This window comes from Dermacentor albipictus, chromosome 4 (genome assembly GCF_038994185.2).
Source record: "Dermacentor albipictus isolate Rhodes 1998 colony chromosome 4, USDA_Dalb.pri_finalv2, whole genome shotgun sequence".
In the NCBI taxonomy this organism is placed as follows: domain Eukaryota; kingdom Metazoa; phylum Arthropoda; class Arachnida; order Ixodida; family Ixodidae; genus Dermacentor; species Dermacentor albipictus.
In genome coordinates this window covers 73,990,406-74,006,640 of record NC_091824.1, presented here as the reverse complement: position 1 = coordinate 74,006,640, position 16,235 = coordinate 73,990,406, and the positions used below count along the sequence as shown (strand labels likewise).

Sequence of the window (16,235 nt, the reverse complement as noted above, 5' to 3'; positions counted from 1 at the left end):
AAGTACCACAAGAAAGGTGACCAATTAACGTATGTCACAGGTTTTCTTAATTTACACAACGCCCAAAAGATGTAGACGGTACCGCGCCGGAAATCGTACCCTCGAAAACCGATGAAAGAACTGAAGAACTGCCTTGTGGTGGCCACAGACCAAACTGCAAAACGTACAAACCTGATCGCATACTTCACGACTGAAACATGTCATCCATTTGAGATTTTTATTCATCAAGAATCGCTTAATTAAAACTCGTGCTACTCCAACTTTTCAAACTAGCGAGTCATGGCTTAAACGGGAATTCATACATCGCTTGCAAGGGTTTGGTAACGCTATCTTACTCGGAACATGAGACCGATTCAAAGCAGAAGTGACAGGCACTGTCCGCGTAACTACATCAAATGAACGGCTTGAAATCCGCATGACATGACAAACGGTACAAGACAAGTCTTCACAAAGAGAGAGTAAAATATCTTGAAAGCTGTTTGCGCTACGCGTAGGGTTTGGCTGTAGCGCTGCTCAAGCGCGGCCTCAAAAACCACACCACAGCAAAGTTCTCAAGATCAGCAATAGCGAGGGTCACATCATATACAGTGTTCCTGTACGCACAAGAAAGCACAAGCAACTGCGAGATTCGGGGCTGACTTCACCATATGGCACCGAGTCTACCGCTGTCACCGGTCACGTGTTCTTCAGAAACTGTCACGCACCACCTTACATAGTTGCATCTGCGATCAGTCTGTGAAACAATCGTTTTGTCTCTTTCTTGAAGTCATTCTTGAGGAGGTCGAACAGCGCATAATCCGAGTCGTATTAGAACAGAACACAGCAAAGAGGTAATAGGAATTGAGGATTACTGCAGCGCCCAGCCCAACTTCTCAACCAGTTGCTTTCTGCGCGCGTAGCACGGACACTGGGCGCACAAACACGCGTGAATGGTACACGCACATCATTCAGGAATACGGGAGCATACTCTTCAGGTTAGGTGAAGCAGAATGCCGCGCTAGGATGAGGCAACTCGACGCGTCAGCTGATACTGACGTCAGCACTCAGGATGAAAGGTACCGGCCGAAACAATCCAGCCTTTGCGACCACCACCACCAGCCACCGAAGCAGGAGCTTTGGCAGCTTCTCGGAAAGCGTCCGTGCCATGAGGGGCAACACTGTGAGGGAGTCACCAAAGCACCTGCCGATATGGTCGCTGCAAAATAAGAGATGAAATGTGACGCCCAAGCTTTGTTTTAGCTTGAGGTACCCCTTTCACAAATGTTTTGCTTAGAAAGTGACTAATTTTTTAAGAGCAAAACTTTTACGCAGAGTGTCGAAAGTCATAAATATTATAGCCCAAACCCCTTTACAACCTTTAGTAGGGGGGGACTCTCTTACACCTACCTAATAATCATGAAAAAGCAACGGGTGTCACTTCGCTCGCAGAAACAGGTCGAAGCAATCTGCATATTACCAGCCTTTCCGTATATTAGTTTCGGAAGAAGTGACACTAACACGTATCCTTTCTCTTCGCTGTAACAAACAAATCCTCAGGCTCCAACCATCGCACCTGGGGGCCTCTAAGATTGCTGAAATCACAACAGCCTCAAAAGATGTGAAATATAGCCATAAGTGGAAAGAAGCGGCATGAACTTGTTAATATAACAGGAGAATGCAACATCCGTCGTGGCGGATGTGCGTGCGAAGATAAGAGGTAATGGGAGTCATCTAACAATCACATGTAATGGTCATTTTCTTTACCCGTTGTTATCTGACATTAAAACTGGGTCGTGCTTCGCCCATTAATTATGATAAAATCTGACATGCATAGAGCTTGTTCGTCAATGCTTTTTACAGGTATGTTGCTGCTCAGCAAAGGTACAAGAAAGCTTAATTTGTGAGACGCTAAGTTGGTCCAGCGAATACAGTGTTGTGCTGATGTGCAGAAAATAGCGCGTCCGATTCCCGGCCGATGGCGGGGAACTGCATAAATTCTCGTTTAGGACACTTTGGGGGCGCGTTAAGAAATATCACGCAGTCAATACCAATCCAGAGAGGTTCACTATGACGTCTCTCATATTACCTTTGTTGCTTTTCGAGGCAAATCAATCAATCAATCAATCAACCAATCAGTCAATCAATCAATCAGTCAATCAATCAATTAATCAATGTATATATATGTATCGTCATTTATGTATCGTAGTAAAAACGTACATCAATCGTTCAACTCGTCATCGATGCTTACAATATGTGCAAGATCGCTCCAATTGTCGCTTTGTCAAGCTGTTTTCCCTTAAAGCAATCATTCTCACCATCTCGTCACTCTCACACCGAAAAAAAAAACATCGTATTACTATAAATCAAAGCATATTTTACAGTATTTCTATGAAACTACAGGCGAAATTGCTGAGCAGGTAGCTGAGCAGACGGAGCACGAACGCTATCCGCCCGGCCTTCCTGTCATGGAACACCCGATCTGCGTAACGTGATTATCAAATACGTGACATTTCTTAGTAATATTGCTGCGGCAAATGCAACACTAAATAGCTGGTCTCTAATTCTTCGCATGTATAAAGAAAGGATTCATCTCGTATGATTCTAGTGCTTTCTAATCACCCATTTTTTACAGACGGGCCGACCATTTTGAAGACATGGGCCGAGCGCCACTCGAAACACTGACGAAGCGCTAAATTATTCGCATTGTAATGGAGTCGCCTTCATTACGAACGAGATTGTACGCTCTTTGCTTTGAATTTGACATTTCCCCCTTCATTTGAATTACAAGGGCTTTCTTTACCTTCATATGCTATAATCTCCGCGAAGTGTTTACTCATTTTCATGCTCTCCTGTGGGTTAGTCACCGCATGACGCGTCCGTAAACATGCGAATCCACTTCTACATAGACTAACGCTGACTCCTGCCGTAGGACGTGCGATTCGCAGAAGGTACGAACCGGAATTATCTCGGCCACTCAAATTTGATTGATTCACAGTGTACCCACCTGTCTGGTAGTCCTGTCCTCCGGGAGGAGCACCGACACAGGGCCACGAACGCCGGGCGATGGATCCTGGTCATCAATTTCACACACAGCCCATGACCGGCAGTCTGCAGGAGGCGCTAGCACCGAAGGTTTCGCTATAGGTGGGGGAAGGGTGCGCGAGAGGAAATTGGGGGTGCAAGAAAGAAAGATGACGGAAAAGCGGCTGCATTCGAGACCTGTGATTTCCAATTACACAGCTTCCTGGTGCCTATTTTTTTTTAGTCAGGCTGCACCAGCAGCATGCCAGTCAGACGTCGAATCGATCCAGCGCAGACGCTCCACGAATCCGCGCGCTGGTCGGACCCGACTGTTGAGCCCAGTGACAGCACTTTTTGTTTTTGTCCCTGGCCCGTTCCGGCGCTGCCAGCTGACGGACTACCGGTCGGGCGGAAACTTTCCCCGTTCCAGCTGGCTGACCAAATCATCCGCGGTAGAGCTGCTTTCATCGGCTGAGGGCGACTTTCGAGAGGCGGCGGCCCACGTCACAAACGCAGCGCTGGGTTTCAGGAAGCTCGGCCCCGTGGAAGTCGTCCTGCCTCGCTCTTTGGCAGCGGCCGTGTCGGAACCGATGACGGATGCATCGACTGCGTAGGAAGATGTCCCTCTTATAACTTGAATTTTACGACAAAAAAAACAAACAATGAAATGCCCGAACAGATGCATTTATGTGGGATTAGAATGTCTACGATCACTTTCCCCGCACTTTGTTACATCAAGGTGAAACTTGCGGGCTCGTTACGAGAAACTGAAACCAAAGTCCAGCGTGGAGCACGAGAGAAGGGTTTTATACATCGCAAATTCTGACTTCGTACAAAGTGTGAATTGTGAGGCTAAATACCTCACATCTTATGACAGCCTGTAAGCTAGCTGGTATCGCAGAGATAATGACTTCCAGTTTTCACTTGAATGGATGCAGCCCAGTGAGTTTCTTGGAGTGTTCATCCTCGTCGGAAATTATATGTGTGCAGAGAATTGTTTTCGGGGTCAGAGGTGGTAACAGGTCGACGTGCATTTTTTATTACTGCACAGAATGTCAGCGAAAAAAGTATAATCACTGTTTATTATTGGTACCTAAATATGGGACAGCAACTCGGAGGTTAACAATAAGATTTAGATAGAAAGCAAGTAAATGACACGGAGCTTAACCAGATACCTCCGGTTGAAAACCCTCGGCTGAAAAATGGAAAGGGTCACGAAATATGAGATAACCCGTACGTCGTAGACCTCGGAATTCTCGAACCAATAATGAGATGCATCAGAATACCATAAATAATGTATTCTACTCATTTTGATACCGCCACCTTCGGTTTCGATTCACAGACGTTACAGTGACGTGACGTTCTGACGCAGAAAGTGGTCACGTGGGAGCAGAGCACGCCGATGTTTTCGCAATCGCTCCAGCTTGCTCCGTCGCCTCCTGCGCTACTACTCGCTATCAGGGCTAATGTGCGGGTGATCAATTTTAGGCTTTGTGAAAGTTTTAAAAATGCCCTGACGCAGAAAGCTTAATTATTTTCCTTGAGCTGGATAATTCTACGAGGTGGCCATTCTTAGCACGAGACCAGAATACAAATAAAGTGAGAAAACAAAGATGTCGTACCGTTCGTCTGATCGAAGGTCTTGTGGAGTTTCACTGGTGACGAGTCGAAGCCTGCCTGATCCTTTACCTGCATTTGTTGAAGTATGAAGCATGAACAATTCTACTTCCAATACTTAGAATGTTGTGTGGCACACAAAAGAGTAAGAAAAACAAATCTCATCCCCGCCCCCACTCCACGTCCCACACCAAAGGAAAAAAAATTTATGTAATGAAGATAGCTACATTTCACACAACTACTCATCAAAGTCAGCACACAAATGACTGTCCCTTGTGCGTTTTCACATATCTGTCAACAGGTGATCGTTTTGTTGTTTGATGCAGTGTTTATTTCGAGTATCTACGGTATTTACAGTGGACACTGTGGATACAGTGTCTATTTCAATGGTATCTGCAGTATAGTCATGAAAGCTGATACATCATGACGTGACTGCAATAAAACCTTTGAAATCCTAGAAACATCCGTTATGAGCTATACAGGGCCAGGTGCCACAATACACATTGTGAAAACACGAATCAGCTAAACTAATGCATCACCTTGCTCAAAACGATGGGTGCATCTCGATCAGCTAATGGCGTCGTCGGCCGCAGGGAGACGTGTCTGCCAGAATCTAGGCTGTATGTCTCCGTCGTGGCACGAACAGCTACGGGCCTAGATCGCGCTGTTGTCGCTGAAGACTTCTGCCGATGCCGCTGGCCGCGGAGCTGCCAGGTCAGGATATCATCGTCATCGGGAACAAAGTTGGGGATCGTGACGGCTTCGGACTTGGCCATGCCGTGCTCCTCAATCAGCGTAGAACCTGCAGGGTAAAACAGGGGCATCAAAACAAAAAAAACGAACGTAAATAATTGCATTGCTAGTAACTGTTTTGTGTTGTGACGGCCACTTGCTTGAGACATATAGTTCACTGGCTTTATAAACAGTAATCATATATGTTCATTTTCCAATAATTAATGAATTAATTCTGGAGTTCTACGTGCCAAAACAAGAAATTTGATTTTCGGGCACGCCATAGTGGTTGACTCTGGATTAAGTTCGACCACCATGAGATAATTAACAGCACTCCAATGCATGAGACACGGGCGTTCTTGCATTTCATCCCATCTAAATGAGGCCGCCTTAGCCAGGATTTGATTCCGCGACCTCATGTTAAGTATTGCAACACAACAGCCCCTAGGCCACCGTAGAGAGTGCAAGAATTAAGGAGTTGCTTATTCAGCTGGGAATATGAACCCATTAAATCTCATGTTTTTTTCTGGAAAGGTGCAAGAAAGATTTTTTCTTGACTGTCATATTTTGCGCGTAATGTTCTCATTTAAGTTTTCAATTGTACGATTCATTCCTTGTGTTAACTGGAAGTATTCAGTAAAGCGTCAACCGATATTTCTCCCTAAATACTCCAAAGTCTACAATAGTATTCTCTACACTCTTGACAGTGGTAGAAATGCGGAATACAGTACGACCTGCACGAGTGCCCAAGGCCAGAAGTTAAAGGTGAAACGAGCCGACATGTATCCCACGCTATCGCAGAAAAAACAATGCAAGTAAAGATGCGCTGTGAAAGAGTACCGCTAAGCGTTAATAATCATCGTGCGAATCATGTGCGTTTCAGCTTATTGCTAGCGCCACAACACGCTTCTTAAGTCTCAAAACGACAGGAACATTCCTCGCGTGAGGGAACCCCCCGTTTATAAGCAACCGCCTAGACGACGGCGAATCAAGCTCGGCCACAGTGGGTCAAGGTGGATTAAGGTGCCAATGATGATTATCGGACGCCCCATTGAGGCGTCAGGCAGTGAGATACGATCTCTCCGATGCTATTCACAGCGTGTTTACAAGAGGTATTCAGAGACTTGGATTGGGAAGAAATGGGGATAAAAGTTAACGGAGAATACCTTAGTAACTTGCGATTCGCTGATGATATTGCCTTACTTAGCAACTCAGGGGACCAATTCTAATGCATGCTCACTGACCTGGAGAGGCAAAGCAGAAGGGTGGGTCTAAAAATTAATCTGCAGAAAACTAATGTTCAACAGCCTCGGAAGAGAACAGCAATTTACAATAGGTAGCGAGGCGCTGGAAGTGGTAAGGGAATACATCTACTTAGGGCAGGTAGTGACGGCAGATCCGAATCATGAGACGGAAATAATCAGAAGAATAACAATGGGCTGGGGTGAGTTTGGCAGGCATTCTCAGATCATCAACAGCAGGTTGCCATTATCCCTCAAGAGAAAAGTGTATAATAGCTGTGTTTTACCAGTACTCACCTACGGGGCAGAAACCTGGAGGCTTACTAATAGGGTTCTACTTAAATTGAGGATGACGCAACGAGCTATGGAAAGAAGAATGATGGGTGTAACGGTAAGGGATAAGAAAAGAGCAGATTGGGTGAGGGAACAAACGCGAGTTACTGACATCTTAGTTGAAATCAGGAAAAAGAAATGGGCATGGGCTGGATATGTATAGAGGAGGGAAGATAACCGATGGTCATTAAGGGTTACGGACTGGATTCCAAGGGAAGGGAAGCGTAGCAGGGGACGGCAGAAAGTTAGGTGGGCGAATGAGATTAAGAAGTTTGCAGGGACGACATGGCCAGAATTAGTACATGACCGGGGTTGTTGGAGAAGTATGGGAGAGGCCTTTGCCCTGCAGTGGGCGTAACCAGGCTGATGTTGATGATGATTATTGACGAGCAAGAATAATAGGCTCATACACAGCTGATACCATCTGTGGAAGTGGCAACGATTCCCAAAGCATGACTCCACTAACTGCCACAAGTTGACAACAGCTGATGACGTCTGTGGAAATGGCATGGAATCTTGCTTTCCGATGGCCTGAAAGGCTGGAGAATAGGTGTGACAACATGGTTGAGGTCCAGCGCAAAGTTCGACTCCTCTGGCTGGCTGGGACAAGAGATTACTCTTGTCCCAGCCTTGTCTATAGGGACATGGGGACATCAATATAAAAAAAGAATCTCTAGTGAATGTCAGAAAGCTCGCATTAGAATATGCTTCTTGCTGAAAGTTCCAAAACAAACAATTTCTATTTCTTTGCGCCTTCTTCCCGATGTCCTCATCGCTAAGCCTAGAGGGTTCCTGCCCTGACAGCGACCCCAAGTCACGACAGCCCAAGTCACGGTTGTCCACGGAATATGTAATTCGGTAAACAGCTCAACGGGAAATTGAAGTAGTTTAGGAATTGAAGTTCGGCGGTGCTTTTGAAAAGCAGCTAGCGCATAATTCAACTACCGGAGCTATTTACTTGCTCGTGCGTGTAGCAACGGCGCCACCTCCATTTATATTACACCGTGGCTATGCCCCTGCGCACGCCGAGCGTAGGGGCGGTAAACGAACCGACAGGAAAGCCACCTGAAATGCCGTCAGCGCAGAGGTCACGTGAGCATTCCGCGGAGCACGCTGGCTTTGGAGCAGCCACTTGTGCGCACTTTTATGACTTAGTGTGCCGGCATATCACCAAAAAATATATACTTAATAATTACATGTATCCTTTAGAAATCAAACATTCTCACAGTCATCACAAGCTCGTGATGCTTGTGGGTTCGCGCATTCCTTTATTGCATTAGCGACATGCAGAGAGGTCGGCCTAGAGTAATATACCTCAGGCGGACCTCTCCGCATTTTGTATCTATAAACTTTTCTCCCTCTTTCTTCACTCTTAGGGTACTTCAGGCACTTTCCGGGGGCTATCTTTGTATCTAGTATCTATGCATCTATCTATGTACGTTTGTATCTAACCACTTACCCACCAATCTGGGTCACTGTGTAGTCGTTGTCAGAATAAGTGTAACATGAGGCACCTGTGGTGAGGAAACAGTGTGTGCTCGAAGCCAACCATCACGCGAACTTGGGTCACTGAGCATGTGTACATAAGTGCCGCTCTTCAACGACCCTCTTTCACACCGACATGGATGACTGTAGATGTGAGACGTTGATGCCAACTTGGACTACTGGATGTATGTAAGTAAATATCTGCCGCTTTTCTATGGACGCATTTGAAGCCAACATGGATAACTGGGTAATTGCCACTGGGAATGCGCCGCTCAACAATGACGAATAATATCCGTTAAATTTATCCGATCCAGGGCGGAATCGAAGCAGCGTCCCATGGTTCCTGAAGGACAGTGACCCGACACTTTAGCAGGCTTAGGTACAAATGCAGTGGGTATTCGCACACAACTTTTCTTCACTAATTCTTGTTCAGCCAATTTATGTATTCTGTACACGATTGTACCACTAAGTTACGCATGTATCGAAAACCTACCGCTTCATGGGAATATTGGACAAAATGGTTAAAACGGGACGCTTTTTCTCAACGGCTGATTAGCCGGATTCACACAAGGTGTTATTGCTTGCTAATCTAACTGTCGGCGTGAAAGTATTTAACCATGTCGCTGGATTAACCTATGCGACATCAGTGGAAAAAGAAAGATGTTGAGAATGTCACCAAGCTATATTTTTTTTCGTTTTGTGGCTACTGCACTTTCGAGGCTATGTTGAACGAAATCCTTCAGATTCCACGCACTGTGCGCTAGTTTGTGTAAGCGAAGCTCTCGCATCTATTCCTTCACTATGGCCGACCGAGTGCCGGTGCTCCATGCCACTTCAGGCAAGAATGATCTTTTAACTCGGCAGCCGTGGTCTTACGACGTCATCACTTCCATCAACCAATCAGTGCACGTAACTACCCGTCCTCACGCCTTCCTCCCTTCGATGTAGACCGTCTGCCTTTCTTTAGCGCCCGCAATCTCCATCATCTCGCCTTTATCAAACCATCACCACTACCCGCCCCAAGAACGAAAGCATGACGAGGTCGCAACAGTAGCTGCCATGATGTAGAAAAGTGCGCTCTTCGGCAAGTCATGTTAACGCTGAAAGTGCTAGAACATGTAAGTCTGTCGGATGCCCCTCCCTCCCCTAATAGGCTTAGTCCTAAAACGCGTGCACCTTGATATTGCAATAGTCTGCGCTGCAAAGGACAAACCAGATGCGTAGGTTAGAGGTCGTTTAAAACAGATCTTTTTTTTTTATATAGGGAGCTTCTAAAGCTGCTCATTGGCAATTAAGGTGAGTGAACTAGGTCAGCCGATCAGGAAGCACAGGACTGTAAAGTAGCAGTCTGTCCTTTGGGCCCGAGTCCTGCGTGTTGTTTAGAAAGAAAGATAGAAAGAAAGAAAAAAGAAAGAAAGACAGAGGAACTATGCACCGCTATGCGACAGCGCAAGCTTATTATAAATAAGCACCACCATTACTTACCTGGAGTCGTCGTCCTCGTTCCATGTGCAAATACTGGGGATGGAGGCGGGCTGATCTGACCTGTCGTGGGGACCGTTTGTTCTTGCTGAGGTTGGAAGGACTCGAGTGCCGAAGAAAACATTGCGGGCATGCTGAAATGCGGAACGCCAAGTGCAAATAATGCAGTGTCAATTTATTAATAAGTAAAAGTCGAGAGTAAAAGCTTACCAATGTTACAAAATTTACAAGCAATTACGCATAGTAGACGAGCAAAAGAAAGCAGTCAACGTTAAGCCAAGAGGCCATTGACTTATTTTTCGCCGCCATCAGAAATGTCCCCAGACATGCGGATGGCAAAGAGGACAGTGCACGCTACAGCATCTTAGAGATGGAGACGATGCAATAAAAACACAAGTTAACGAGACTGTATGTTAGGTTGGCTACCTTGACATTTAAGGAAAGAGAAAAGGGAAAGATAAATGAGAAAAATAATGGATAATCAGGGTTGTGCTAGGAGATACATGGTAGCCTGTTTTGCTGAGTTCGGCGGAATTGAATTTATGCGCAGAGGGAATGGCACCATGTATAACTGCAGCCTTATTCTTTCGTATATATCTTGCGCACATGCAGCTAACGCTTGCATCATTAAAGAACTTACGAGACAGCGCTTGTCATGTGTTTGTTATTATTTGTTCACGTTAGTCCTCGCGTTGAAGGCCCCATCGATATCTATGATATATATCTTCTAGTTCTATTAGCTCCTCTAATTTTGTAATTTAGGATGCGACCTGTCATTGTTTGCCAAGATGCTGTGACTTGTCTAGCAATTGTTTGCCGCCTTTTTCGAGATATCACTGCACTACCTGCCTCTTTGCACATTGACGATGTGTTTGTTTGCTCAGTACGCAGGGAACTATCAGTAACAACATTTTGACCTCCATATCGTTGTGCGGAGTTCTAATGTTGGCGTATACAAACGCCAGGAGCTACGTATGCGGAATATATACGGCACGACAGCAAAGGAGATAGCTTCGTGTTTGAAGCAGAAACCACTCATACAACCCAACACCTTTATTTATTGCAAATGCACGTGTATAAATCAAGCAAGGAGTTGGCAGTAATAAAGGTATCGGCAAATTTTTTTGCCATAGTAGCCAATTTGATGAACAATACTTTTTTTAAGAATGTGTCCTGTAAAAGCAGAAACGCAGGGCTTCTTCGCTCATTAGTTAATATGGCCTGCTTTGGCAGCATCGTACTTCTTCTAGGAGACCCACTTTATGGTCAACTCCTTCACCTTGGCTCGAACGTGTTTCGCTCAAGGTCCATGGCCAGTTGCGCCAGCCTGTGCACGAACGCCTGAAGCCACCGGCGCTCCTGGATGTCCTTGGCTCTCCCGAGCATGTGCCTCGCTTCGTTCAAAAGCGAGGACGTCCTCCGGGCGAAGAGCATCGAATAGCCTCGCCACTCGTCTTTCGGTACGGCAGCGTCCTCCTGCAGAGGACAAAAAGACGCACGTACGGCAAAAGGGTCCCGCAGAGACACATTTGAGTGACCCGGAAGGCAGGGGAGTCCCAGGACGATGAGCAAAACGAGAGCAAGGTGAAAGCAGGAGCAAGCGTTTCGACAGGTGGACTTTTCTTCTTCAAGGCCTTCAAGGTCACCTTGAAGACATGTCCACTTATCTGAACGCTGGCTCCTCTTTTCAACTTGTTCTCGTTTTGCTCATCGTCTTGAATATCCATCTCGAGTCTTCCCCGTGTTTTCACGGGACTCCCAAGAAAGATTTGCTGTTAAAACAGCACATTTATATTAGCGTGGCGTAAAAAAAAGCAAGAACACAGTAGGAATTAACAAGCACGTCTGCTATGGAACTACCGGCAACGAAAAACAGTTTTAAATTAGGGCGACAACTGTAGCCATGACTAAAGCAAATATCCTGGCCGAAATATCACCTACTGAAACATCGCTCGTCTAATGACTGTTGGCCACATCATGTCACCCTGTTCCTGAGTATATCTGTCTTGCTTGGAAAACTGCAGACATGTCGCACAGTAACACCAAGATACTATTCACGAAACAATGAAAGGGCATTATATGTCTACACCACCAAAGTTTTCTCGATGCGGTCATATAAACAATTATTTATAGCCTGACGAAATTATAACACGCATGGATGTGTTTGTTAAATGCTTGGTATCCATTTTTCAAAAGCAGCTGCTGTTCAGGCACAGTTCTCCAACACATTAACTCAAGGGAGTAAGGAATTTTGAATTTACCATGGTAGCCGCCAGGAAGCGCTTTCGCGCCGGAAATTTATTTTCAGCCGTGAAAGAAGGGACCGCAGGAACCGCATACATTTATACACACAAAATGCAACTGCCAGCTGGTTTAAAGATGAGAAGGAGAGGCACACCAGAGAGCGCGGTTTCCCAAGCACGTGTGGGAAAAAAATATGCATGTATTGTATCATTACACCTCTCTTCAGTCACGGTAACGAGTAAATGTACGCCTGCGTAGTACAGGGTGGTTGACCCCTGCCTAACGGATGGTACCTCCGTGAACTCGCGCGCTGTTTTATCACCCACTTTTTCCAATAATGTTCACACGCGAAAACCACGATTTATCTGAGTGGCCCCAGCTGTGCGAGTTAAAAGTTCAGGGAATCTAAAGTTGTCTAAATGCAGCTTTTTGATATTGGATGATGTCAAGTGACCGAATTTCACGACAATTATAATCAATAAACTTCCAGTGGTTGCTTAACAAGAATCGCGGCAGTGGCTGATACAGTACTCTGTACTAAGTGGTGCTTGCAGTACTCACCATATCCATCTCCTTCAAGCTTCTTGTGTAGTCTGCAAAAAGTAAGAAAAAAGATGTCTTTAAACAATGCAGGTAGTAGATTGGAGATGAAAAACGAGAAAGCTAGACGTGAATGATACTTTTATGCTGGTTTCAAAACGAACGTGCACAGAGCGTATTTACTGATTTATCCTCCAGTTTCATATTAGGTTCAATTTGCAGTTAATACCATCAAAATACGCCCTAAATGAAATACAATTCTTAGTCCCCGCGCTTTAGAACAGGAGTTTGTTTGATTTTCTTTCTTTTCGATGGCTAAAGGGGGGCCGGCGCAAATCTTCTATGCAGCAAAACGCAGATTAAGATAGCTCTTGTGCAGGGTGAAGCGTTTCGCTAGCTCAACGTCTTCCGCCGCTTTCCTAAACCCACAGAGATCTCTTAAAGCGACTCTCTAGCACGAAATCTTGTTGACCCGAAAGCAGCGAAATCCCTTTCACGCATTCACAATCACGTTTCATGGCGCTTCGGTGAACTTTCAGTTATTTCGCAACTGTGAAGTTTACGTGGCCCGGAAGGAGCTCCCCCACCTTATAGTTGCCTTCTTTAATATCAAGAAGGAATTATAAGCAAAACCCCAAAGATGTATTGTCCTTCTGTTTCGTTATGGTTTTGCTTCTTGCTTAGCGCCACTATTGCTCGTGAGGAGCTTCCTGGAACGCGGCAACTTTCCGCTTCGATAGCACCGAAGCAGTGCTCGCGTTTCATAAAGAAACAAGAGCGAAATGTTCTCCTTTCTTCAGAACATGAGTGAACTTACGCTTTATATAGATATCGCTAAAAGACACGCACATTATAAATGGAACGCCTCGTCTTTGTTCGTGTGCGGCATTGCGGGAAACTGGAACAAGAAAATCGCTGGATAGTGAAACAAGCACGATAACTTTTACTTCTAAAGCCGCACGCTGAGTTTCCGGGCACGGTAAGATTACAAGAAGAGTAAGTGCAAACAGACACAAAAGAGCTCGGATGTGGTTTAGTGAAACGCCCTTCACCTTGCACGGAAACTCTCAGAGGCAGTTTGAAGGTGCTCCCAACGTTTGAAGTTAAACAAGGTATATGAAGAACGAAACCTAGTTGCTGTGCAAAGATGTGTTTTGCATGAAATTGAGAGGTAGTTATCTGTGACACTATGTTGCACTGAGTGTTAGGGGCGCCACACCCCTAATTACTGTGTCTTGCCAGACCTCGTGGCCGAAGCGGTTCTCCGAGCATCATTTTCTCAAGGACAAGTTTGGAACCACCGTGCAGCGTCTGCAACGGCCTCTGGTCGAAGACAAAACGCCTCAGCCGTCAACGTTTTCGTCGCCAACCCGAGGTCCAGCGCACCAACGACAGCTTAGAAAAACGCTAGCTGTCACCAAGGAAGAAAGCGACAATGCTCCGCTTCCCTTTGGAACAACAGAACGGTGGCACAGTGGCCCACAAAATAGTTACACAGGGGAAAAAATCGCGCTTAGTTCCTAAAGAATGCTAAACGCCTTAAAACCAAATTTCAGTTCTACTGCGACAGCAGCGGCCAGAGTGAATATTTTTTAATAAGCCCGTCTTGAGCGCGTTAACTTCAGGCGCGCGCGCGAGGCAGCCGAGTGAGTCGGAGCAAGCTGCGTCTTGGCCATGACGTCACAGGCGAGAGGGCGACGCAGTAGATTTAGCAGCAACTTCTCGCCGCTAAAACCGTGAGCTCCTAGAAAATATTGTCTGGACCCTTTCTATGGCGATACCGTGGGCACCACCATGTTTGATCACGTGGTGGCAAGTTCATTAGTTGCATGATTCGTCGCCGTTGCATCCATTTTTGCAATGCATGGGCAGGATGCTCCCACTGCAGCTCAGCAAACATCTGTTTCGGCGGATATAGCATACGGTGACTGGGTGGACGATACGAAGCTTTGGCCACACCTTCAAAGGACAATGGAAGCGCTTTCTGGGATAATAACATCTTGTCCAATCGGTGCTAGCAACATATATATTGCTCGCATTCGACGCGGGGTTAAAAATATATTACAAGCTGTACAAACTTGGCACTTCTGAATTAGCTTAAGCTGAGCGCCTTTGTTGATCATTCTTTATTTGTCAATCACTCTGAAGCAACTGCTTGTCATATGTTTCTCACTCGGTAACGCATTTCGGTGCGGTCACTATACGATTGTTTATTTTCTGCGTAATCGCTCACGGAAGTGTTCAGCTGCCGTAAATTTGCTCTTGCCGTGCGCAAGGCTTGGAACGTAGGTGTTTCGCACTTTGTAATGGTTGGCAGTAAGGACGTACAGCCACTAGTCACGTGTTTACTCTGCGGACTGTAAAAAAACGTCCAACTTCGATTTTCGTACACTCTTGGTGCAGTTGTTCACCCATACTTCGGCGCACTGGTTCAAGAGTGCACCCACTCCCTCACTTTTGATGTGTGGGAGACAGACCGGGCGTAAGGTTGAGTGTGAGTTGCGGTAGATATATGTAGGTAACGTGCGAGATACTTGCTATGCCACGAAGCAACGCTACTTCCCTGTCACTGTGTAACGAGCGGTATTCACCCTAACCGACGTTGCGAGGATGGAGTCCTTTGTTTAGAGGTTAGCGATACAATGTTGACACATGTAATATTTTTTTTTCTATATGCACGAGCAAGGCCATGTATCGTGAAGGGCCGGCGACACAGTCAGACTTTGTGTAGGAGCGCTTCACAAACTTGCGCACACAGATTCATTTCACGGCTTAATAAGCCAGTCACTATTTTTGCATAAAGCTACTGCACACGTATTTCCCGTACCGTTCCATATCTTCAAGCATGAATGGAGAACACTGCGTTAGCGATCAACCAGTTGCATTTCTTATAGCTCATCGCATAGTAGGGGAACAGAAGCGGTAATGGTTTCGCATTCGTGCGATCGCTTCAGGGACCGTGCGGTGAGCCACCGAAAGCGCGATCTCGTTCCTTAGAGTAAACTACTTCGCGAGAAGTGATCGCATTTCGAGGCATATGTAGCGTAATCGTGGGGAATAACGCTCCGCTCAAGAAAGTTCTTCACGTCAGTGTAACCAAATCTATACAGGTGCTGGAAACATGCGCTATTTTTAGAAGCCTCCGTGCATCCTATGGGTGGCTTTCAAATTTCTTCTGCATATTTAATTAGAACTGTTGTAGGCAGCTTTGTCATAAACTTCTATTGATAGCTGTCTTGATTCATTTTTCATGGCCTTTACGCGAATGTCTCAAGACTCAAGAAAAAAAGTATTCAGTAGGCTGTACCGGGGACGCAGCCACGGTGGTATACGTGAAACGTACCGTGCATGCATTACGCGTGCGATGCTCTTACCGTAATGCGAAGACGTGGGATCATTCCCCCTCTGCGGTAATTTGGTTTTTCATCCACTTCCATTGCCATTAATTTATCCTTTCTTGAATTCAGTTAGTAAGTACAAGTTATTTCCCCGATGTTGTCCTTTTGTTGGCTTCTCGTGATATGATGAAGTATTAAACAGTAGTTCAGGTGTGCCAAGCAG

General features: G+C 45.8%; 1 protein-coding gene across 1 annotated transcript in view; it reads right to left on the bottom strand.

Annotated features, from left to right (window-relative positions):
• Positions 1-802: 802 nt before the first annotated feature.
• Positions 803-16,235, bottom strand: part of LOC139059138 (uncharacterized) — a 92,925-nt gene continuing 77,492 nt past the window's right edge. Inside the window, exons 2-8 of the mRNA XM_070537110.1 lie at positions 12,696-12,727; positions 11,170-11,366; positions 9,894-10,024; positions 5,157-5,419; positions 4,623-4,689; positions 2,984-3,606; positions 803-1,195 (exon numbers count right to left, since the gene is read on the bottom strand). Coding sequence (XP_070393211.1) covers positions 3,398-3,606; positions 4,623-4,689; positions 5,157-5,419; positions 9,894-10,024; positions 11,170-11,366; positions 12,696-12,727 — 899 coding nt within the window. The 3' untranslated portion in view covers positions 803-1,195; positions 2,984-3,397. The remainder of the gene's footprint in view (positions 1,196-2,983; positions 3,607-4,622; positions 4,690-5,156; positions 5,420-9,893; positions 10,025-11,169; positions 11,367-12,695; positions 12,728-16,235) is intronic.